Source organism: Salvia miltiorrhiza, chromosome 1 (assembly GCF_028751815.1).
Source record: "Salvia miltiorrhiza cultivar Shanhuang (shh) chromosome 1, IMPLAD_Smil_shh, whole genome shotgun sequence".
In the NCBI taxonomy this organism is placed as follows: Eukaryota; Viridiplantae; Streptophyta; class Magnoliopsida; order Lamiales; family Lamiaceae; genus Salvia; species Salvia miltiorrhiza.
In genome coordinates, this window is record NC_080387.1 from 34040563 (window position 1) to 34064986 (window position 24424).

Sequence of the window (24424 nt, forward strand, 5' to 3'; positions counted from 1 at the left end):
AGGCTTTGTGGACCAAGGGGATTAGCGTTGTTTTCCCAAGACAAGTTATATGTGTATGATCTTCAGGCTTTGCCTATCCAGGTGGGCATTACTTTCATATATATCAAATGAGTTTAAATGTTACGTTCAAGCAAGTTATTTCATGACTAAATTAATTGAAGTTATTTCAAATATTGTCTTGCCATAAAATGTTTAAATTTTAGTATGATATCTATCTGCTTTGGCTTTGCCAATGATGCAATCGAATTCGGGTCCTGAGCAGTTGATAGCTATCCTGCCAGGGCTAGTGTACACCAGTGACCGTGAGTCATCTAGCGGGTTGGCCGGTCAAGTGACCGTGAGAGGTGGCCACCTCTCCGGCACATAGCTTCAGATATGATAGATTACAAGAGAACTTAGTCTGTAGACGAACCTTAAGAATCACAAATGAATTTAGTAAGCTTGGGTCTTTTTAGCGAAAAACCCCCTTGCTGTACTATTTATGATGGCATGACAGTTTACAGTCTTTAAGCATGTATTTTATACCTAGGCATACGTGCCCACTGAGTGCTTTTGTACTCAGCCCTGCATATGTTTTCTAAATGTGCAGGTTGAGCTGATGTGATGATGGTGCTGCAATGAGCGGAGTTTCCAGGGTTGTTAATAAATAGTTAACCTGTCTAGAATATGTCTTCATACATATGTCTGGCTACTTTCCGCTGCAAGATGTTGTTGATGTTATAGTATGTTATGTCATACTTTGAGTCTTAAGAGAATGGTTTCATATGATGTATAACTTGATTAATGATATTAATTAAGTTTTATGCTGTCTTTCATAGACTATTTTCAATTGAGTATTCATGAATAAAAATGACGAGTTTTATTAAGATGAGTAAGTTTTACGGCTATAAATGACGCCCCTTTTCTTCCCCTTCTTCTTTAACCCCATCCCTAGTCGTAGATCACTCGGCTTAACTATCCTTAGTTAGGGCGGGCTGTGACAGAGTGGTATCAGAGCGAAGGTTAAGCTCTGAATTAGAAGTCTTGAGTTTAGTCTAGAATGAGTCACTAGACTAATAGTTATTAACAACCGTGAGCTCAGCGCACCATCACACCAGGCTCAACGAGGTATGTAAAATTTCAAAGTTTATTTGACGTTAAATTTTGAAGAGCACGATGTTGAGGTTATATGATGAGTTATGATGTTATGCTTTGAAGATGCATAGTTTGAGTTTGAGGATGACAACATGATTAATAATGAGTTATTATGTTGTAAGAGCATATGTTGACGTTACATGATGAATCATGAGAGCGTTTATATCATATGATGTTATATGATTGAAGATGCATAATTATGAGTTATGATGTGATGTATTTGAGATGTTTTGTGATGAGAATTGTTTGAGCAGTTGTGATAAGTCACGATGATTTAGATGAAGGAATCTAATGTCATTATTAAGAGAGATTTTCTACTAAGTAGAAGGATGAAATGAGAACTTAGAGCTAAAGCTTGAGAGAATTAGCAATTGCATTAAGTACTTGTTGGTTTGAGTTATGAGTTTGAGTTATGAGCTTGAGTATAATAGCATGATTAATGATGAGTTATTAGCATGCTGCAATGAGATATTGTACGATATGTTGAGTTGTTTGGTGACGCGAGTTTTGCTCACGCAACCTTAATGGTACTTGAGGAGGTATCATGAGCCATAGTCTTTGGAGATGGCTTTGAGAGTGAATTGTTGAGTTGTCTTACTGAGTCACGATGATTTAGATTAAGGGATCTAATATCATTGTTTAGAGGGATTTCCTACTAAGTAAAGACGGGACGAGATGAGAATTTAGATGTTTTGAGCTTGAGTTTTAAGATAACAGTACTGCTTAGTAGGAGTTTTGCTAAGTTATGTTTTGTTTATTTCTGTTGCTGGAGCCAAGTAGAGTTAGTTCCTAGAGTCACCTTTAAGTTCTCCTTATAGGTTGGCCAGACTGTTGGCACTGCACGAAAGTGGACTGCTGTGAGATCGAACTCATGGAAGATCGGATACGAGGACGAGGCGTACAGTATGTGGTACAGAGATGCCCTAGCAGATTTTCAAACACATGTTCATAGACTATGAAAGGATGAAAGCCTTTATGGTTGTTACTAGACTGGATGGCATCGTGCACCTAGTCCCCGTGCTACCAATCGAGTGGTAGGATTGAGCAAGGAAGAAAGCCACTCAATATGATGGGACATGTCGTCTTGAGCATTGGACCCACAGGAGATGGGATTTGTTACAGATACCCAGATTTTCTATGCGGATCTACTGATCGGATGCCTGTTTTCTACTAGGGACTCTAGAAGAGTGTAGTAGATATCGAGTCGATCCTTGAGTATCAGTTACCAAAGATGATAAAATGATAAACGATAATGAGGATGAGAAGTAGCCGAGGAGGGCTAGAGTTGATGAGGATGAGAAGAGAAGTCGATGTAGGCTAGAGCTAAGGATGATCTTGAGAGTATGCGCGGTACACCCTCATTTTTGATTAGTTGCAATTACATTGCAATGTATATAACTTACTTAGGAGATACTGGTACTTGAGATTTTGACATGATGATAGATAAGCATGCGAATATAGTACCCTATTGATGTTAAATAGATGGATGTTCCTAGTGTGCTAAAGTAGCAATTAGATGAGTTAACTGGTAGCAATTACCGTAGGAGGTCCAAACCGAGACATAGTACTATTAATGGTGTCGGTTTAGAAGGGACATTACGATAGATACTATGATTTTTGTAGGGTTTAAATAACCCCTTTATGTAAGTCCTCTAAAAAGAGGCATTCTACTGATGGATATATTAGGTTGACCATAGTGGTCTTTTTGTTAGCATTTCGTGAGTGCTTATTGCCTTACAGATGAATGTTAAGGTGACCGTGAGGGTTTCCTTAAAGTTGAGTTAGTAAATTGAACTTGAATTTCGAGGATGCTTAGAGCGTTGGTCGAGTTGAGTTTTCCTTTTGTGATTTCAAAAATGCCTCAAAGATGTCATCAAGAGTGTGATGTGAAGGATAGGCAGGATAATACTCCGCCACCACCACCGCAACATGAGAGGAGAGTCGAAAAATATTGAACTTTCGAAACAAGAGTCTAGAACATAGGACCCTGAGTTTAAGCTTTTAGCTTGCTGGTGTGAACTTAAGTTTTGTTAATGTATAGTATGTTGAGGGTTTAGAAGACACAGAATTTCCAAGTTCGGGATAGTATATCCCGTGTGACTGGGGAGTGATTATGTTGGACCTGGCCAGTCCGCATGATCCAAATCTCAGTAGACGTGTTTTGGGTTTATAAACCCATGTGTTTCAACTTTCGGTTGAAAAGCCAGATGGGTTCTTACTCTAGGTCATTTTGTTCGACCTGGTAGTTACTTCATTCTACCCTCTGGTCATTCATTTGAGTCTCTTGAACAATTTGTTTTGATGTCGTTCTAGGATTGAACCCTTACAACTTTTGAGTTATCCTAGTAGATTCTTTTAATGTATAAGACTAGTGAGAGGCACGTCAGAGGACTTTAACACCTGAGCAACTGGTAAACTATACTTGAGAACAATTTAAGACTACTCTTGAGAAGTATGTACCGAGGAGTACAGTAAGCAGCGAGAAGCTGATTATCGAAGTTTGATGCAAGGAAAGAAATCGGTTGTAGAGTATAATTGAGAATTCTGTGAGCTATCACGTTCGCTCATCAGAAGATGGATACTGGTGAAGAGATGTCTGAGTTTTAAATGCCGGTTTAAGACAGGACTTTAAGGTAGTATGGGCAAGTTATTGGATGCACCAGTTAGAATCCTGTTTAATACAGGAGCCTCGCATTCTTTAAGTGTTTGAAGCATGTTACCTCCAAACTCGAACCAAAACGAGCTAGTCCCAAGTTGAGAGTAATCACTCCTGTAGGAAGAGCTACTACAGTTTCTCACATGATTTCTAAATTAGAGTTGAGTTAGGATCACTAAAGATGAAAATAAGAACCTTGCACTTAATGCCTATGTGGAACGTAGACATTATTCTAAGGATGGACTGGTTAGCAGAGAACTTTGCCCCGATTGATTGTAAGAAGAGACAGATAACTTTTCAACCACCTGGGAAGGAATAGACATGTTTTCACGGCATTGATAGAAAGAAGAGAGTTCCAATCGTTTCGGCACTTCAGGCGTCGAAATTGGTAAAGAAGAAAGGAGCACAAGCTTACCTAGTTTACTTGAATGATGAAGGATAATCAAGTAAAAAAAAAAATAAACTTTGAGGATGTAGCAGTGATAAGGGAATATAGAGATGTATTTTCCGAGGTTTTACCAGGATTGCCACCAACAAGACAGTTGGAGTTCACTATCGATCTAGAACCTGGATCAGCACTAGTGTCGAAGGCACCCTATAGAATGGCGCCTAAGGAGCTACAAGAGCTGAAGATTCAGCTACAAGAATTGCTCGAGTTAGGTTTTATTAGACTTAGTGTATCCCCGTGGGAAGCACCAGTCATTTTTGTCAAAAAGAAGGATGGCACGTTGAGAATGTGCATAGATTATCGAGATCTGAATAAATTGACACTCAAGAACAAATATCCTTTGCCGAGGATAGATGACTTGTTTGATCAATTACGAGGAGCGAGTTTTTCTTGAAAGTTGACTTGAGATCATATTACCACCAGTTCAAATTTTTGACAGAAGGATACACCTAAGACAGCTTTTCAAATGAGGTATGAGCACTATGAGTTCGTAGTTATGCCATTCGGTTTGACAAAAGCACCAGTAGTTTTCATGGATCACACGAATTGAGTTTTCATCAATAACTGGATAAATTTGTCCTAGTTTTCATAGATGATATTCTCATCTATTCGAAGAATGAACATGAGCTCCAAAACATTTGAAAACGATGTTGGAAACACTAAGAGTTGAGAAGCTTTTTGCCAAATTCACCAAGTGCGAGTTTTGGTTGAACAAAGTAACTTTACTAGGACATGTTATATCATCTGAAGGAATTAAAGTTGACCCCGTCAAGGTACAAGCTGTACATGAGTGGAGATCACCAACTACGCCTAACAAGATTCTCAACTTTTTAGGCTTAGCAGGATACTATCAGAGGTTTATTGAAGGATTTTCCACGATAGCAAGACCGATGACACAATTACTTAGAAAATAAGCTAAATACAATTGGAAAGAGGAGTGTGAAAAGAGTTTTTAAGAGCTTAAAGGAAATTGACTACAGCACCAGTGCTGATAGTCCTAGAAATGGATAAAGAGTATACCATCTACGCAGATGCGTTAGAGAGTGGGCTAGGATGTGTTTTGATGCAAGAAGAAAGAGTTATAGTCTATGCATCACGATAACTTAGACCCCACGAGATAAATTATCCAACGCATGATTTAGAGCTTGCAGCCGTTGTGCATGCCCTGAAAATTTGGAGACATCATCTCTACGGAGTTAGATGTGAGATTTTCACGAACCACAAAACTTTGAAATACTTTTTCGAGCATAAGGATATTAACATGAGGCAAAGGAGATGGCTCGAATTAGTAAAGGATGTTAACTGCGACATTAATTATCACCCTGGCAAGGCCAATGTAGTAGCCGATGCATTGAGCCGAAAGGTCTCGTCAAAGTTAGGATGTCTTCTCACGAGAGAGGATGAGCTTATAAAGGACTTTGACAAGATGAGGATAGAGATGATAAAACCACCAGAGACGATAGCGAGTATTGTTGCGACGATGCCTAGTTTGAGGAAAATGGTGATTGAAGCACAAGGAAAGATGAGACAATGAACAAGTTACGAGAAAGGATAAGAGCAGGAGATCTCAAGAGTTACAAAAAAAAAAAAAAACATCAGACAATGCTATCTTATTTGAGGGGAGAAGATGCATTCCCCGCGATGATGAACTTAAGAATACGATCATGAGTGAGACTCATGACACGCCTTACACCGCCCACCCAGGAGGCACAAAGATGTATCAGGTTGTGAAAAATAGATTTTTGTGGGACGGAATGAAATGAGACATAGCTTCGTTTGTAGAGCGATGCTTAGCTTGTCAGCAAGTGAAAGCATTACACCAACGACCCTATGGGAAGTTAAAACCGTTGGAGATTCCCAAGTGGAAATGGGATCACATAGAGATGGATTTTGTGACAGCTTTACCCAAAAGTCAAAGAGGAAATACAACAATTTGGGTGATTGTAGATCGACTAACAAAATCTGCCCATTTCATACCGATCCTAATCGTGTATGGACCAGATAAGTTAGCACAATTGTATGTTCGTGACATTATAAGATTGCATTGAGTACCGGTGTAGATCACCTCAAAAAAAAAAAAAAAAAAAAAATTACATCACGTTTTTGGATGAGTTACAGAAAGAGTTGGGTACAAGGATGAATTTTAGCATAGCAGACGATAGAAGATATGATAAGAACTACTATCCTTGATAGATGAGTAAATCGGGAGAATGTGTTGCCACTAATTGAGTTTGCCTATAAGATGTGAGACAAAGTTTCGAGATAGGAGACAAAGTTTTTCTTGAAGGTTTCACCCTCAAAGGGGATGAATAGATTGGAGTTAAAGGACAGCTTAGACCCAGAGTTATAAGTCCTTACGAGATATTGCAAAAGATAGATCCAATAGCGTATAGGTTGGCTTTGCCACCTAGCTTTGGAAATGTGCATAACGTGTTTCACGTGTCACAATTGAGAGGATATATATACATTTCGACGCAAACCATGAGGTTTACTAAGAATAAATGATCTTAGAACCAGACTTCAGTTATGAAGAGAGACCTCAGATGATGCTAGATCATAAAATTCGACAATTGAGTAATAAGTCGATTGCATTGGATAAGGTCCAATGGAGATATGATAATTATTTGAATGAGAACGGTGAACTCGGAAGTGAGATCTGAGACCGTTAAGACGTTTTTGAAAATTGTGACTTTTTGACGATGAATAATAAAATACTGCTATTTCGTCTTTTTGTCGACTTTCAAAATCTTACGTGCATGTCATCGAGAAATATTCTTAGTTTTTTTTTTTTTTTTATATACGAGTCCAATAATGAAAGTTTTTATTTTCGGACGACGAGTGAATAGTAAACTGGGATTTCTCGATAAATGAACCGAGCTCGTTTATCAGAATTTCGAGAACGAGCCTGTGTTTTCTATATTTATATAGAATTACGAGTGTAATGAAAGTGAGTAGGAGCTGAGAGGGCGAGTAACGAAGAGTATGAGTAGTTAGTCGTTAAAACGAGACGAAACGAGATATTTAACGACTAACGGGTTAATATCCTAAAATATTTAAACCTACCCTACCCCTAACCACCCCCCAACCGCCCAGATACTTGATCACAAGGTTCAAGTTTTACGAGGCAATAATATTGTTCTCGTCATGTAGTGGAACCATCACAGGATGGAAAAGGCCACAAAAGAGATGAATAAAACAAATGATCAGTATCCCAAGCAAGAATACCAGATATGCAATTCCGAGGACGGAATTTTTATAAGGAGGGAGGGATGTAACACCCCACCCATTTATATTAAGTTTAGAATAATTTTAAACTTAGATTTAAGATGATTCACGTCGGATTGAGAAAAAGAATTTATTTTAATTCCAACAAAAATAATTTACAAAAGCATTTGTAAATTTAGTTATTAAGTTTATATGCATTGCATATTTATTTAATTTAGCATTCAAGCATTTTTACGAGCTTTTAATTAGCAAACCCTGAGGAATTATTACAGTTCCAATAATTCAGTCCTGAGGGATTTTAATTATCAATCCTCACTCAACTCACTTACACTCATACCTCCCATCAGCCGCCCTACACCTATTCAAGCAGCCCAAAATTCGTGTTTTATGCCATGCTTGGCAGAGGCAATCAAATGCCCCATTTTCAGCCCCAAAGTCAGCCTTACGCCATGTTTTTAGCCCAAAAGTCAGCTAAAAACAAGCAATCACAGCTGCCCCCTTATTCACCCAATCGCAGCTGCCCTATTCACCAACCCATGCTGGAGTCAATCAAATTCCCCAACACGCCTCCTGCAAAATTTAAGTTAATATTGAAGTCATGTTCCCACTCTTCTCAATAAATCACAAGTCACCAATCTCAACATATACTCCTTCAAAGAGCTCAAGTTCAGCCAAGAACATCCGTCTAGCCCATTCTCCTTTCCAACAAGCAAGTAGGATCAAATATTCACTGAAATTTCTCACAAGGTAATCACCTGCTATTCTCTGCTTACCTCTGTTCATACATCGTGCATCAAGCTTCAAACTTGTCCAAATCATGTACAAATTCGATATATACACAACAACACATTCAAACTTTTGAAAAATGACATTCATATTATATATATGCATACATATTCTGTGCATACACGCAAGTGTTTATATCAAAGTGTCAAATGAGAGAAAAGTCAGAGTCTTGAGCTTGTTTGCTTTTAAATCGGGGCTGAGATGGTGGTGAGCGGCGACGGCGGGGCGAAGCTACTGCCGTCGGCTGCCGAGTCAAGTCAGGGAATGAGCGTTTGGCTGTGAGCCGGCAGACGGCTGTAGTGGCGTGAAGCGGCTGCTGTCAGTCTGGCCGAGTAAGTGAGAGAGAGAGAGAGCTTGAGGGCTGGGAATCGGCGGTGATGGCTGAATTAGGCAGGGGAAGAGGGCGGCGGCCGTGGCATCGCTGCGGTTGCCGGAGGTGAGGGCGGCGCGGCTTATAGCTGTCGTTCGCCGGAGTTCCAGAAGGAAGGCGGCCGGAATTGCGCGAAGGGGAGGGAGATGAGGCGACGAGGCGTGGAGCCACTGACCGCGCCCTCCGGATTTGTTAACAGAGGGAGGTGCGGCGGCAGTCCGTTTCTTCTGCTGCTGCCCGACCGAAGATGGAGAAGGAGAGAGAGAGTTGGGGGCTAGGACGCTGGTGGTGGTGGCGTGAAGCCGCTGCCGTCGTCCGCTGCATTTTCAGAAGGAGGCAACAGCGGATCTATGTGAGCCGAGAGAGAGCGGGTTTCTGTTTGAGTGAGAAGAGGGGTGATAGCCGGCGGCCTTGGTGCCGTCGACCTGAGGAGGGAGATCCGAACGTCGTCAGCGGCCGTCGCTGTTGCTCCGGCAAGCTTTGGCGGCGGCGTGAGATGAGGGAAGAAGCGAGGAACCGAAGCAGAGAGAGAGTTTCAGCGTGAGAGAAGAGGCGCAGGCGTGAGGGAGGAAAGGAAGAAAAGATAAGCTAGGTTGGGTTGTTGGGCTTGAGAGTTGGGTTTGAGGTTGGGCCTATGATGGGCCGATTTTAATTAAATTGCCTGGGCTCTTGATTTAATTCAGTTGGGCTCATGTTTATTTAATTATGTTGGGCCTCTGATTTTATTAAAAGATGGGCTGCATATGTTTAAGTTTGGGCTATCACCATTTAATTAAAATGGGCTGCCTTCTTATATTAATTAGACTTTATAATTAGTTTAATTAATTAATTTAAAGAATGATTTGCATAATAATATTAAATTATTATTATGTGCATATTATAAGTAAATTACTTATTATATGCTAAGCATGACATGATATTGCATTATATTTTGCAATAAAAGTATTTATGATTTAATTGATTTTATTTATAATTCCAATTATTTAAGAAAATCGAGTAAGGATATTGTTGGTGTCCTTGACTCAAGAAAATTAGTTTTCAATCTTTATTATTAAATTTTGAGAACTCGGCGTGATGAATCAAAGAATGTCTAGCACGTCCTCTATGACTTAAGAAAAGATTAAGGAGACCTATTAAGAATAGAATTTCTTGTAGGCTTTGTGGACCAAGGGGATTAGCGTTGTTTTCCCAAGACAAGTTATATGTGTATGATCTTCAGGCTTTGCCTATCCAGGTGGGCATTACTTTCATATATATCAAATGAGTTTAAATGTTACGTTCAAGCAAGTTATTTCATGACTAAATTAATTGAAGTTATTTCAAATATTGTCTTGCCATAAAATGTTTAAATTTTAGTATGATATCTATCTGCTTTGGCTTTGCCAATGATGCAATCGAATTCGGGTCCTGAGCAGTTGATAGCTATCCTGCCAGGGCTAGTGTACACCAGTGACCGTGAGTCATCTAGCGGGTTGGCCGGTCAAGTGACCGTGAGAGGTGGCCACCTCTCCGGCACATAGCTTCAGATATGATAGATTACAAGAGAACTTAGTCTGCAGACGAACCTTAAGAATCACAAATGAATTTAGTAAGCTTGGGCCTTTTTAGCGAAAAACCCCCTTGCTGTACTATTTATGATGGCATGACAGTTTACAGTCTTTAAGCATGTATTTTATACCTAGGCATACGTGCCCACTGAGTGCTTTTGTACTCAGCCCTGCATATGTTTTCTAAATGTGCAGGTTGAGCTGATGTGATGATGGTGCTGCAATGAGCGGAGTTTCCAGGGTTGTTAATAAATAGTTAACCTGTCTAGAATATGTCTTCATACATATGTCTGGCTACTTTCCGCTGCAAGATGTTGTTGATGTTATAGTATGTTATGTCATACTTTGAGTCTTAAGAGAATGGTTTCATATGATGTATAACTTGATTAATGATATTAATTAAGTTTTATGCTGTCTTTCATAGACTATTTTCAATTGAGTATTCATGAATAAAAATGACGAGTTTTATTAAGATGAGTAAGTTTTACGGCTATAAATGACGCCCCTTTTCTTCCCCTTCTTCTTTAACCCCATCCCTAGTCGTAGATCACTCGGCTTAACTATCCTTAGTTAGGGCGGGCTGTGACAACAACAATCATGCACACTCTTATAGGACAGAGGGAGTAATATTTGAAATTTTAATTATAATTGGGGCAATTGCCTGTAAATTCTTAACGTTTTCTAAGAATTGGTGTTTGCGACGTCTCATAAGAGTGCGCACTTTCCTTTTTTGAACCCTTCTTCCACTAATAAAAATGGGCCTCTTCTTCTACTAATAGCACAATAACCTAATATTTATTAAAACCTTTGCCAACAACAATCATGCACACTCTTATGGGACAAAGGGAGCAATATTTGAAATTTTAATTATAATTGGGGCAATTGCCTGTAAATTCTTAACGTTTTCTAAGAATTGGTGTTTGCTCCTAATTTGAAAAACCGACTTCTAGATTTATAACCTTTTGTTTATGTCTCAAATTTGTCGGATGACCGGTTTTTTCTTACATTGGCGCCGAAAATGACATGGTGGCAAATTTATGACATGTGAAAAAAGAAAAAAAAAACCCCACAACATCATCCCCAACCTCCCCCAACCCCAAATCCTAATTCCCCTCCCCCCACCCGTCGCCGCCACCGCCGCCCCTTCCCCCACCCCTCGTCGTCGTCACCTTCCTCATCCGCACAGAACAATCCTTAATGAATTTTTCGCTACGTACAAGGAACAGCCAAGGTCGTACTCGATGAAACGATCGAATCAACGCTATTGGGCTCAGCGTTCAAAGGTTTCATGGCGGAGTGACGCCATGAAAGGCTCACCGACGCTGGCGGAAGGTTAGACCTATCCAACAACTGAAACGCGCCGAATTGCGCAGTTGAAGCAAGAGAAAACACGATTCAATTTATCGAATTACCAAAATATGTTTAGGGAATATAAAATTGGGACGAGATTTTACCTCTAGGTTGCTCAAAAGAGGGCCTATTCTGTTCGAATTTGGCCGCCCATCTTCCTGCTGTGTGTGGATGAGGGAGGTCGCGGCGATGGAGGGTGGGAGAAGGGGAGGGGGCGGAGGCGGGTGGGGGCGTGGAGAATTAGGGTTTGGGGGTGAGGGAGATTGGGAAAGATGATGATGTGGGTTTTTTTTTTAATTTTTTTTCTACATGTCATAAATGTGCTACCGTGTCAATTCCGACTGCCACCGTGTCATTTCCGGCGCCGACGCAAGAAAAATCGATCACCTGACAAATTTAAGACAAAAACAAAATATTATGGATTTAGAAGTCGATTTTTCAAATTGGGAACAAAAATCAATTCCAAAAAAATTTATGGATTTAAAGACAATTACCCCATTATAATTTAGTAATTTATGCTTTGAGTATAGTAATTCGTAGTAATTAATACTCCAATAAATCTATTGTGCCATATCAAATACTTGATGATTATATTTTAAATTTTATATCTCATATATATATATATATATATATATATATATACCTTTTTCTTGATTTTTCTCCAATAAGGAATAAAAATGAAAAGTAAAATATTTTTTAGCTAAAGATAGTAAAGAAATGATTAATAATCTAGAATCAAGAGAAAAAAAAATACTTGAAAGTAAAAGTGAATATTTTTTTGCTATTAACGAGAGCGACATTCAAATTTAGTGACTATTTTGTTTCATAATACTTACTAGTAAATGACCCGTCGAAATTCGACGGGATCTATTAAAATATAAATTTATAAAATTATTTAATATTATATTTTTTGTTTTATGAATTTCTTTTCACTAAAATAGAGAATTTAATAAAATTATTTTAAAGTAAAAGGCTGTAATATTTATTTGAAATTGATCTAATTTAAATGTCTTTATGAAATTTATATGTAAGCATAGTTTCAACCCAAAGAGAAATTGGAACAATTATTTGAAACGTACCTAAATTAGATGCCTGTAGCTGGAACCAATAACTAAAAAAAAAATAGATTAAATAAAATCATTAATGACTTAAACTATCAAAGTTTGAATAAATTATTAAATTTGACATGTATGGTTGTCCATGAATTGTCCCTGATTTTTATTTATTTTCATAGCAAAATAAACACTCATAGAGAATTGTCTTCTCTAAAACCAAATTGAAAATTTAGTGAAATCTGATGGACTCATAATCATTCCAGCTATAGGAAACTATTTGCCCACATTTTTTCCTGAAATGAATTTGCCTTCAATTACGCGTTCTCTAAGTTTAGTTACTATTAGCCTAGTGTCATTGCAAAGCTCATTAGATGGATCAATATTTCTAAAAGGCATGATTATGCATCCCTCTTAATTTCATGACTCGACAATCGTGAACACTTGATCGTGTTTAGATATTCGTCCGAAAATACCTGTTCATTGAGGTCCACTTGTCCATCTTCTTTGTGAATGTTGTTTGAACTTAGGCAAACCCTTTCTTTGATAGACATTAAAGACATGACGTCATCATTTATCGCATCAACTATCTCATTGGTGGGGGGCAAGATAGATCTATTCTTAAACATTTATAGGTCAAATGCATGATATGTGTTTTCCACTATAGCTGCAATAGGATTTGTTGCATCACGTATAAGAATGTCTTCTGATAATGTCACAACAGATTCTCCATTACCAAGACTTTGACCGACAGTACAGCCACCTATTTTAAGTATCCATTCCTCAAATTCTTTGGTTTCTTCTATATTCGAACCAGAAGCATTTGCCTGTTTCTTATGAGAAAATTATTATATGTAATATGTATATTTGAAATCAAAATGTACTTTTATCAAATGTGTACTCATTCATTTTCTGTACAAAGGAAGATAATTAATCAAAACTTAAATAGCAAAATAACGAATTTTAACTAATGAGAAAAACATATTAGACCAACCATTCTGACCATATAAATACATACATACACACATAAAGAGAATTAGTAATTTTTATATTTTAATACTTTTTCTATTTTCTAAAATGGAGGATGAACTCAAAACAAATTAAAGTTGCATTTTTTAATTTTCAAAATTAATAGCTATAAAAAATTACATTTTGTGGCAATCTAATGGTATACCGAATTTAGAGTGTGTAGTACTGCCATAGACAACAATAATGATGTTATATTCATATAGAAAGAAAAATCCTCCCTACACCACTATCAACCACAGCCATTATTTTTTTCATAAATCATTATTTGCTCATCTGTCAAAGAGGGGTATAGACATATAGTTTAACGTTGTCTTCTTTCATTTCTTCCATGTTTTTTTCATATATCATTCTTTGTTCATATGTCAAAGAGGGATATAGACATATAGTTTAACGTTGCCTTTTTTTATTTCTTCCATGTTGTAAGACATCTCTTCTAATATCAGTAGATTGTCTGAATTAGATATGAAAGTTCCGTTTGATAACGACATGCCAGGAAAATTGGTTAAACTGGTGAAATTAGCAATAAACAACTTCTCAATTTCAACCAATGCTATTATTTGATCATCTGTAAACTGCAAAATCCGTTAAAAAAAAGTCATAAGAACAATGTAATATCTAAATCAAAACTATAAACTATAAATCTTAGACATATTCATAAATTATTATTACTGAAAATTAATTAAAATTTTAAAAATAAAAGAATGAATGATTATTGAAAAAAATAATAATTAAATTTGGGATATGTAATTGAAACTCAGATGTTAACTAATTAGTATTTTGATGTATATGATCTGCATATGAATTTAAAATTCGTTGGAATAAGTTGATGTATATATTCTGCATATTAATGTAAAATTCGTTGGAGCATTATATTGTTATTAATTGTACAACTTGAAACTCAAAAAATGCATATTAATGTTATATTCGTTGGAGTAACTTACATATATTATATAAGTGATACTATTGATTGATTTTTATAGATTTATATATTATTGATTTTTATAATTTTTTTAATAGATGGAGTTTTATTAGAGGTGGAGTTTGATTAGAGATATTGAAAAATATAAGAATGAATGAGAATTGAGAAAAATTGAAATAGAGTGATTATATGCTGCCACGTAGGATAAAGTTTATTTTGCTTTTATATATATATAGATTACAATTTTAAATGATTGGAGTCAATTATGCCACTAAAATATCTAATGAGTGTGAATACATTTATCATTCTATTTATTTATTTATTTTGAATTTCAAAGGCAAAAAAATTAAAGAATTTAAAAAATTATGAATAGAATGATTCTAGAGTGCCACATAGAATTTAGAATTTGTGTGGACTCTCTAATATATACCTCTTTAGAGGGGTAGATAATTCAAAAAGTGGGAATTTTTTGTACATAATTTTGAAAAGTTGGATAATTTTATATAATCCCCACTAATAATAATCTCTTAGTTTGTTTGTTTTTGTTTTTTTTTTTTTTTTTGAGAGGGGGAAATTAAGAAGATAGTGTATTATTCACCAATGTCTTCCTTTACAATTTCAGTCCAACATAGCAAAATTCTCAAGGATCTCAGAGGGGTTGGACTTCCATGGCCTCAAAATGGAAATTGTAATAATTGACGCCAAAGAAGATACCATCAGCATGCTGGCTGGTAATCATCTGCCCATTGGTAGAGCTCTTGTCTTTCTGAGTGTAGTTGAAGGGAACACTGCACTTTCCCTGTGTCCCCACGTAGGTAACCATGGCCCGGCTCTTGGGCGGCACGGTGACTGAGTGCTCCACGGTGACAGTCTTCTTCTCATCCTTGGTCTCGTTCCACTCCAGCGTCTGGGTGATCTCCGTGGTGATTCGGAGTGAGCCGCTGGCGATTTTGGGAATGCCGCCGGTGATCCTGGACTCGACCCCTGCATATATGGAGCGGGTGCTGCTGAAGGAGTAGGAGGAGGCTTCCTCGTAGGTGACGGTGATGCCCAGCGTAGCTTCAGCATTGGCCATGTTGGTCACTACAAAAAAATGCCTCAATACCGGCGAAATTCCAGCCGGTAATTAGTGGCGGCCCAACGATTGGAAAACAAGGCGGGTCGTTTTTTTTGTTCACCGTCAACATTACCGGCGGCATTTTCCCCGCGCCGGTAATTACCGGCCGCTTGCCGCCGGTATTTAGATATTAATTTAATTTATCTTTAAATTTAAATACTGTGGGGATTACCGGCGGCATTCCCGCCGGTAATTAGAGGCGGCATTTTGTCGCCGGTAATCTCTAAAATAAATCAGCCCCCAGATCCCCTTTTCACGCAGACTTACGCCTCCCTCCATACCCTCCCCCTGCCGCGCCTCCCCCCCCTCCCGTCGCCGCCACGCCGACCCCCAGCCGCCGCCGCCGGCCAGCCACCCCTGCAGGTATTATTTCTCTCTCTTTCTCTTTATCTCTCACTTTCACATTTAATTAATTTCTTTAACATTTCATCAGTTGAACGACGCCGCGTCGTTGCCGACACCGCCATCGCCACCGCTCCGCCGCCGACCGCTACCGTACGCTTTCGTTTTCGTTATTTGATTGATTTATTAATTATTTTATTAGATTAAAATTAATATTAATTAGATTAATTTTAATTAATTTATAATATATGAAGTATGATTAATTAATTTTAAATTTGTTTTTTAGTATAATTTTGTTAGAATCTAATTAATGTTAATTTGATTAATTTTAATTAATTTATAATATGTGAAGTATGATTAATTTTAAGGGTTGGAATTAAAATTACCCACATTGATAAAACGTCTTACAAAAATACCCACCCAATAAGTCAAAGACCGAAAAGTGTACTTGATGGTGATGGCTTACACTTTTCTTACACAAGTACAATTGTGTAAGAAAATGTGTAAGCTAGGTAGTTAAAAATGCACAAAACCAGATAAATGTGCAATTATTGTAAAGCCACGTGAGGTAAAATGCCCTAAATTTGAAAATAATGAAGGTAAGTTTGTGTATAATAAAACAGTAATACGACGATGTAAAAAAATTGTAATTTAAATATATTTGGAAACGAAAAAAAATTCTGAACCTAATGCATACAATACCCGCCAGTAAATCATAGCCGCTACCAAAAGCTGCCGGGATTAGGTTCAGAATTTTTTTTTGATTCCAAATATACTTAAATTACAATTTTTTACGTTCTCGTATTACTGTTTTATTATACACAAACTTATCCTCATTTTGTATTTCTTTTTTTAAAATATATTTTATGAAGTAGAAATACATAATAGGTTTGTATTTTGACAAATTTGGATTATAGTGGGGTAATAAGTCTCGAATTTTTGATTTTATTTTATTTAACATGAATTAATATAGCGTAACACATAAAATAATAGAAAATGTTGGATAAAAAAATATAAAATCATATATTATGAAACAATAAAATATTAGAGAGCCTACCACATACATACCCGCTAGTATTTAGTATCCAAAAGAAGTATCCGCGTGAAAGGAACCCGGAGCGGCTACATCTAGCGGCTACTTTTTACTGGCGGGTATTATTACCATGTCATTTATAACTGTTTTTATATCACAATATACATAAAATTTATTTATTAGAGTTCATATTAATGGTTGTTGTATTTTTTTAAAATTTGAAGACCTAAGTCTAATTCAATTGTGATTGGACAATTCAACCGGCAACTCTAGGATGGGAATCTATAGGCTTTGCAGAAAATTGTAATTCACGGGTATTGGAATAGAGCGGGCACGGCTTTTGTGGGATTTCTTTGACCACATTGAAGATTTGATATGGTCGAAAAATTGGGTAGGGCCCATTAGGGTAATTTTTTATGTTAAATTAGGGTAGAAGGTTGAGAAGCAGCCGCACTATCATTTTTCAAACGGATACTTCATTTTTTCGTGTGAGAGTGAGAAGCAGCCGCACTATCATTTTTTCAAACGGATACTTCATTCGGTCTTCTTCAAATCCATTCACGCCATGGCTTCTTCTTCAAACCAAGTAAGTATACTACATTTTTAAGTATTATTTGGTATATGTTTGGTCAATACATCGTGTTTATGTTAGATGAGTTTATTTGTTATTTGTTTTGTATATGTTAGATATATTTATATGTTGGGAATCTATATGTTTTGTATATGTCTCGAATTTTGTATATTTTTAAGTAAGTATATGTTTTGTATGTTTCGAATTTTTATATGTTTTGTATAGTATTGAATTTTTATGTTAGAATTTATATGCTAGAATTTATATGTTTTTATGTTAGAATTTATATGTTTCGAATTTTTATATGTTTTGTATAGTATTGAATTTTGATTTAGATATAGTATTTGTTAGATTTATTTATATGTTTCGTATATGTTAGATATAGTGTAGTTGAGTGTTGTTACAAGTTTGAGTATAGTTTGAGTGTTGTTAGAATTTTTATTTAGTTGAAGCATATTTAGATATACTTAATCGTCTATTTAGATCATTAGGTTAATTTTACTGTATTACGCATAAAATAATAACATTTTTTAGGTTATTCAGAATTTAAAAATTTATAACATATTAATAAAAAAATATAGAACCACAATTAACCAATACCCGCTAGTAATTACTCCCTCCGTCCCAATAAAAGTGGCCACTTTTTTTTGGGCACGGAGATTAAGAAGGAGATAGTTATGTTTAATTAATTGTAGTCCACCAAAATTAAGGATTTAATTAAAACTTCTTCTTCCTCTCACTGCATTCACTGCATTTGGGCGACGGTGACAGTGGCGCCGGCGCCGGCGGTCGGCCCTCGCCGTCCTCTATCTGCCGTCGAACCAGCCGCCTGAAATCATCCCCAAATCAGACTTCCGGCGATGGCAGAAATCATCCACAAAAATGAGGGGTTTTTTTTAGCCAAATCAATTTAACAAAAAATCAGCACAAATCATCTCAAATCTTGCAAAAATCTTCAAAAAATGAAGAACCATCCCACGAAAATCTTCAAAAAATGAAGCAAACCATCTCAAATCTTGCAAAAATCTTCAAAAAATGAAGCAAATCTCAAACAAAAATGAAGCAAAATCTTAAATCCCACGAAGATGTCGACTTCATCTGAAGTTACAGAGCGGCGAAGAGGCGGTGGTTTTTGAGACGAGATCTAGTGCTCCTCCCGTGGGCGTTTCTATGGCGTAAGGCCTGAGAAGAGAGGCAACGCCGACTGGAGCGGCGTCGACTTCTGACAGCCAACGGCGGCGGCAAAGCCCTAGCCCCAAATCGGCGGAAAAGCCCTAGCCCCAAATCGGCGGCGGCGGCAAAGAGCTAACCCGCGCCGCCCTCCGATTCGTCGACTTCCGATGGCCAAACCAGTGCAAACCCTCGCCGCCGACGAGGTGAGAGACGAGAGAGGGAGTTGAGAAGGTGACAGGCGAGGGTGTTGTGTTTTCTGAGGGAGAAGAGGTGAGAGACGAGAGAGAGAGAGAGTCGAGAAGGTGACAGGCGACGCCGCGAGGGGTCGCCAGCGGTCGTGGCTGACGGCGGTGCTCTTCGCCGGGGAAGAAGGAGGCGGTGTCGATGGTGTTGAGTGTGGTGATTGATAAGTGAGAGAGAAACGAGTCATAGGTGAGTGAGAGAGGTAAATAAATGGGATTTAATTAGACAATCCTAATTTTAATTAAGTGAGTTTAATTAAATGCTAATATTACTACTTTTAGAAAGTGGCCACTTTTAATGGGACAACCCAAAATGGAAATGTGGCCACTTTTATTGGGACGAAGGGAGTAATTTTTTTAAGAAGTAGCCACCGGGTTTGAAAAACCCGGCGGCTACTTCTTAAAAAAATTAATTACTGGCGGGTATTGGTTAATTGTGGTTCTATATTTTTTTATTATGTTTCTAGTAATTTAATAGTTAATTATGCATTATTATTAGTTGATGTATGTTAATTCATTATGTTTTGTAAATTGAGTTATTTTTTGTATTAAATAGGTCCCTTATTCGAGGCCCGAGACGATCAATCGTCCAACAGTTGAGATCAGTACGTACTACAATATTAAGTACCTGTCGACAGTAGCGGGGAGACTAGAGGAAATTGGCGATTTTGCACTGGAGAATACGTTCAGGCAGGGGTGCTTTGGTATGATGTTGGATTGGCAGCCGGGCCAGAAGTGCAATGCTGCATTGCACCATATTGTCTCTCGTCATCTTAAGATGACGAGAGACGATGAGGATGATGAGATCTGCTTCTACATCAACGGGAGGAAGGTTGACTTTACTCCGAGAGATTTTGCTCTCGTGACAGGATTAGCCTTTGGGGATGATCCTTTTGATACTTTGGCTGAGCACGATCTGAGCGAAGCTCAGACATTTACACGGTTTGTACGCGGGAAGCATGTGTCAGTGCAGGGGCTGGCGGATATATATTTCGACAGGGCCAGTCGAGTGGTTGACCCCGACGGCGGGTTCTACCTCCGTGTGGCCCACTTGTTGGTGCTAAACGCATTTGTATTAGGAGTGGACGTGCGACGATCCGTAGCCCTGGACATGGAAGCTGGTGGATGATTTGACGGCCTTTTCCAGATTTTCTTGGGGATCGTGCCCGTATAGGAGCTTGAACTACAGGTTGAAGAACACCACAATTAAGAATACAAAGACCAAGTACCACTTCTACGGTCCTTCTTGGGCCCTATTCGTTTGGGGTCTTGAGGTTATTCTCGACTTGGCAGCAGCCATAGCCATATGCAATGCGGGAGTTTACCCTAGATTCAAGAGGTGGACGTTCGTGAAGACCAAGGCCGACGGGTTACAGAGTTTATTTGAGACAGAGGTAATAATTTAGTTGTTTATTTGTTAATATTATTTTATTTTATGAATATTAATGTTTAACTACATTTTTTTTGTTTCTAGGAGAACGGGATATGTGAGATGATCCCCGATGAGTACGAGGCCACGACGCATTACTGGCTATCGGTGGCAGGCGTCAATGCCGGGCCAGGGGTTCGAGTACCAGAGCCGGGAGTCTTTGGTCATACGCAGCCTCAGGCGCGCTACAGTGGTGGGGACCGCAATGAGCCTACTATTGAGCATCAACCACAGCGTCGCAGTGCAAGACAGGATACTGGCAAGCGCCCGAGAGGACAAGTAGTGGACACCTCATCGAGCAGCAACCATCACAATCAGAGCATTGGGGGCGATCACCCCGTAGATTCTGGTCGAAGGTCTCACAGTCACAGAGCCCCGAGGCCTAGGCACGAGGATCAGAGTAGAGCTCCTGCACCATCACAGTGGAGCGAGCAGGATTGGCAGCGCATGCAGCACATGATGCGCGAGAGTGGAGGACGGATAGCGAGGAATGTGGAGGACAGCCTGTTCACGAGGATTAAGAATTGGTTCGAGGAGAAGTTGGATGCTATGCGTTGCCGATGCTCGCATAGCACTGATGTTCATGTGCCCAGACCTGCTCCACGATCTCACTCTGACAGGAGACGCGAGCCCGAGCCCGAGTCCGATCCGGCGCAGCATACATCCTCAGAGGCCCCATCGCATCACCGATCCCCTGCACACGAGTCTCCTGCATGAGAGGCGGGACATACTACTGGTGATGGCATGCACACCCCGCAGTGGCAGCATGATCCGTTTGGCGGCTCGACTAGTTTTGGGGATGTGCAGACTCCGCACATGGGTGTCCACCACTTGCCCACATTCGGTGCGTCGAGTTCTTATGGTGGGCCACGCTACTCGTGGGCTGAGCAGGGCACGAATTCAGCATACCCGCCTGAGCCGCCTCGTTCTTCTATGCCGATCCTTAGAGATGGTAGATATTCTCAGGCAGAGATGCACGAGTATTGGAAGCAGTATAGTGGGGTATGTTGTTGTTGCATTAAATTTACAAGTCATTTAAATTATGTCAACATTGTTTAACTTGTGTTGTTTTAAATGTATTATAGGGAGTTTCTGAGGCAGTAGCTGCTGTTCCCCTCAGTATTTGTGCACCAGAGGTTCCACGCAAAAGCCAGCGACAACGGAACCCGTCTGCTGCACTTCGATCACCATACGTGCACAGCGCCGTGCCGAGACCCGTCGAGCAATAGTATGTTGACGGGTTTGAGCGTATGATGGAAGCTGGCCGCCGTGGACACTACCAGCCGGTGGTAGTGGCAGAGAGCAAGCACCCTCTCCCATATAACTTTTGGACCGGGATGCAAAACACGAGGACTAACCTCACGAGCAATGTTGGTTAATTTCTGAAGCAGTTTTTATCATGCAAGTCTGTTTACTTATTACTAACATTTAAGTACGTGCAGGCTGTTGATATGTACATGATGACGATGAGATCGAGGTTGATTGCGCGTGCTGACTTGATAGACGGTGTTGATCAGAGGACCACTATCATATTGGATACAGAATTATTCGTAAGCATTTAATTAAATATTATGCTGTTATAATCAAATATGCTTTTAATATAATGTTTAATTGCTGCAGAAATATTTGGATGATGAATTCAAGGAGTTGCTGTCAGCATGGCATACTATGTTTCCCTCGAAGGCAGAAGGACGGCTTTCGAGGTCCGACACAGTTTATTCTTCATGGGTACCGCATCCCAAGAAGATGTATCTGGTGTATGGGCATGGGGTATCTTCGACTCATGGCGATTGGATGCATGCCACAACGGTACACATATATATCTACAGTATAAATATGTTGGAGTAGTTCATTTTTTATTTCCTCTTCACCAATTGCATTTGCGTGTGCAGCTCATTTTGCCTATATTTGTGCTGGGACGTTACATTACATGCCGAGTGGATTTGCTGAGGGGTATTTGCGACATCTTCGATTCGCAGTTGTTCAGGACCCTGGCGCAGAAGCGCTTCGATGTGATCGCCGCTCTATATCCGCTGCAGTGCCTGTTGGGTAGGCTGCTTAACGTGTCCAAGTGGTTCGAAAGGACAGAGATTGTCCAAAACCCGTTGGAAAACCTCTCATGGCGAAAGTTGAAAATCCAATATGCCGAGGAGAATGAGCAGTTTCAGCAGCCAGATCAATGCAGCTCCGGTGTTTATGCGTGCATGTATGTGGAGCGTCTGATATCAGGCTCGCCGAGCCTTGCGTGGGGCAATGGTCACGCCACCGACTATAGGCGCAAGATAGGCAGTAGCATCTACGAGTTTTGCATCCCCCCAGAGCAATAGATTATGTATTTCCACTTTTAAATGACAATTATGCACATTGACGTTTTGATTAGATGTTGGAGTATCTGTTTGAGTATGTTTTTATCATTTTCCACTTGCATCCTACATAAAATTATGAAATAAGATGAAATTTACAAGTACCCGCCAGTAAATACGTAGCCGCTATCAGTAGCCGCCCGAAAAAATGTCAGCGGCTACTGACGGCGGATAATGAATTTCTGGCGGGTACTTGGATATTTCATCTTATTTTATAGTTTAATGCATAACCAAACTATATCTGGTCATGTTATGCTATTAACTAAACTTTTATATAAAACATTGTTCACTTCTCCAAAGTCTCATTCATAATTTCAACTCATAATTGTTAAGACATGTCCATGTTGGTCATTACTAAAGGCGTGTGTTTTCTGCTTCAAATTTTTCAAATCAAACAGCATAACAGCTTCTAAAACATCAAAAAACTGCTAAAATTTTAAGTATCCGCCAGAAAATGATTATCCGCGCCAAGTAGCCGCGTATGTTTTTATTGGGCGGCTACTGATGCTAGATTATGAATTACTGGCTGATGAGGAGTGATATGTGCACAGTAGAGAAAGGATACAAATCAGAGGGATCATCTTCATCAGAGGAATCATACTGGTCAGAAGAATCATTCTTACCAGAGGGATTTCATACATCAGAGACAAATTATCCACCAGAGGAATGGTTCTTGCCAGAGGAATCGTATTCGTCAGAGAAGTCACCCTCGCCAGAGGAGCCACCTTCGTCAGAGAAGTCACCCTCGCCAGAGGAGCCACCTTCACCAGAGGAGTCATCCTCGCCAGAGAAGTCACCTTCGCCAGAGAAGTCGCCTTCGCCAGAGGAGCCACCTGCGCCAGAGAAGTCATCATCACCAGAGGAACTACTTCCGCCAGAGAAATGCTAGAAGGCGCGGGAAGATCTCCCGCGTAAAGGCGAAGTTACTGTTCTACCCTCCGACCACGCAAGGAGCATGCATGGACAATGATTTTACCTTTTTACCCTCAATTGTAATCTATAAATAGACCTCAACTCGTGTATTACAAGGACGCTATCATTTGTTTTTGAATACAACAATTATATTTTGCTCTCGTGCTCAATTCTCCGATCGTCACTTCACTTTCCGATCAAATTTACTAGGTATAATCCACACTTTACATCTTATAGTTTAGGTGTTGGTTCTTAATTCACCACTGGCGGGTACTGAAAAATTTACTGTTTTTGCTAGTTCATATATATTATGCAAGTGATATCGCGTCGAAACTCATTGAATCCAATGCTGCCAACTTCAGCACATAAATTACTGGAATTGTTCACATCAATATCCATCGAATATAATATAACAAGAAATTAAACTACTGCTCCCAGCCCGTACCCATGCATGCTCTACGTGTGTGGCCAGGCGAGCCACATAGACCACAGGTTTTTGGTGCTCGTTTTCCCAAACTACTTGATGCATCCGCTGTAGTAGTCCTCTGAGTCGGCCACTCACCAGCTGAAGGAATTCTAGATTCTCTTGGTCGACCAGCTTGTCGCCGAGAAAGGTTTGGCAAAACAATATCAGTTGCAACTTCAAACGGAATTTCCCAATGCTCTAAGGGAGGCAAGTGATTTACTGAACCGGAGTATGTTTGAACCAGTGAACTCCGCAGGTAG

At 39.2% G+C, this 24424-nt stretch overlaps 2 protein-coding genes and 2 long non-coding RNA genes across 4 annotated transcripts; all 4 read left to right on the forward strand.

The window, feature by feature from the left end:
- On the forward strand, window positions 1-827 carry LOC131021602 (uncharacterized). The gene is made up of 2 exons (XR_009101009.1): window positions 1-81; window positions 590-827. It is a non-coding gene; the product is annotated as an uncharacterized LOC131021602 (long non-coding RNA).
- An 8945-nt stretch (window positions 828-9772) lies between these two features.
- LOC131021610 (uncharacterized) lies at window positions 9773-10638 on the forward strand. The gene is made up of 2 exons (XR_009101010.1): window positions 9773-9853; window positions 10362-10638. It is a non-coding gene; the product is annotated as an uncharacterized LOC131021610 (long non-coding RNA).
- Window positions 10639-16400: 5762 nt separating this feature from the next.
- On the forward strand, window positions 16401-20380 carry LOC131021616 (uncharacterized). Its single transcript, XM_057950877.1, has 2 exons — window positions 16401-17594; window positions 19551-20380. The coding sequence occupies exons 1-2, from the start codon at window positions 17574-17576 to the stop codon at window positions 20121-20123; spliced, it is 594 nt and encodes a 197-aa protein (XP_057806860.1). The 5' UTR covers window positions 16401-17573; the 3' UTR covers window positions 20124-20380.
- Window positions 20381-20480: 100 nt separating this feature from the next.
- LOC131021628 (uncharacterized) lies at window positions 20481-22226 on the forward strand. The gene is made up of 3 exons (XM_057950884.1): window positions 20481-21425; window positions 21509-21973; window positions 22044-22226. The coding sequence occupies exon 1, from the start codon at window positions 20487-20489 to the stop codon at window positions 21138-21140; it is 654 nt and encodes a 217-aa protein (XP_057806867.1). The 5' UTR covers window positions 20481-20486; the 3' UTR covers window positions 21141-21425; window positions 21509-21973; window positions 22044-22226.
- Window positions 22227-24424: the final 2198 nt, after the last annotated feature.

What these genes read in the sequence shown, in the direction of transcription:
- LOC131021616 (XM_057950877.1), top strand. Translation starts at nt 17,574, where the DNA reads ATGGCTTCTTCTTCAAACCAA. An exon ending in TGGCTTCTTCTTCAAACCAA is followed by an intron (nt 17,595 to 19,550) that starts GTAAGTATACTA and finishes TGTATTAAATAG; the next exon opens with GTCCCTTATTCGAGGCCCGA.
- LOC131021628 (XM_057950884.1), top strand. Translation starts at nt 20,487, where the DNA reads ATGATCCCCGATGAGTACGAGGCCACGACGCATTACTGGCTATCGGTG.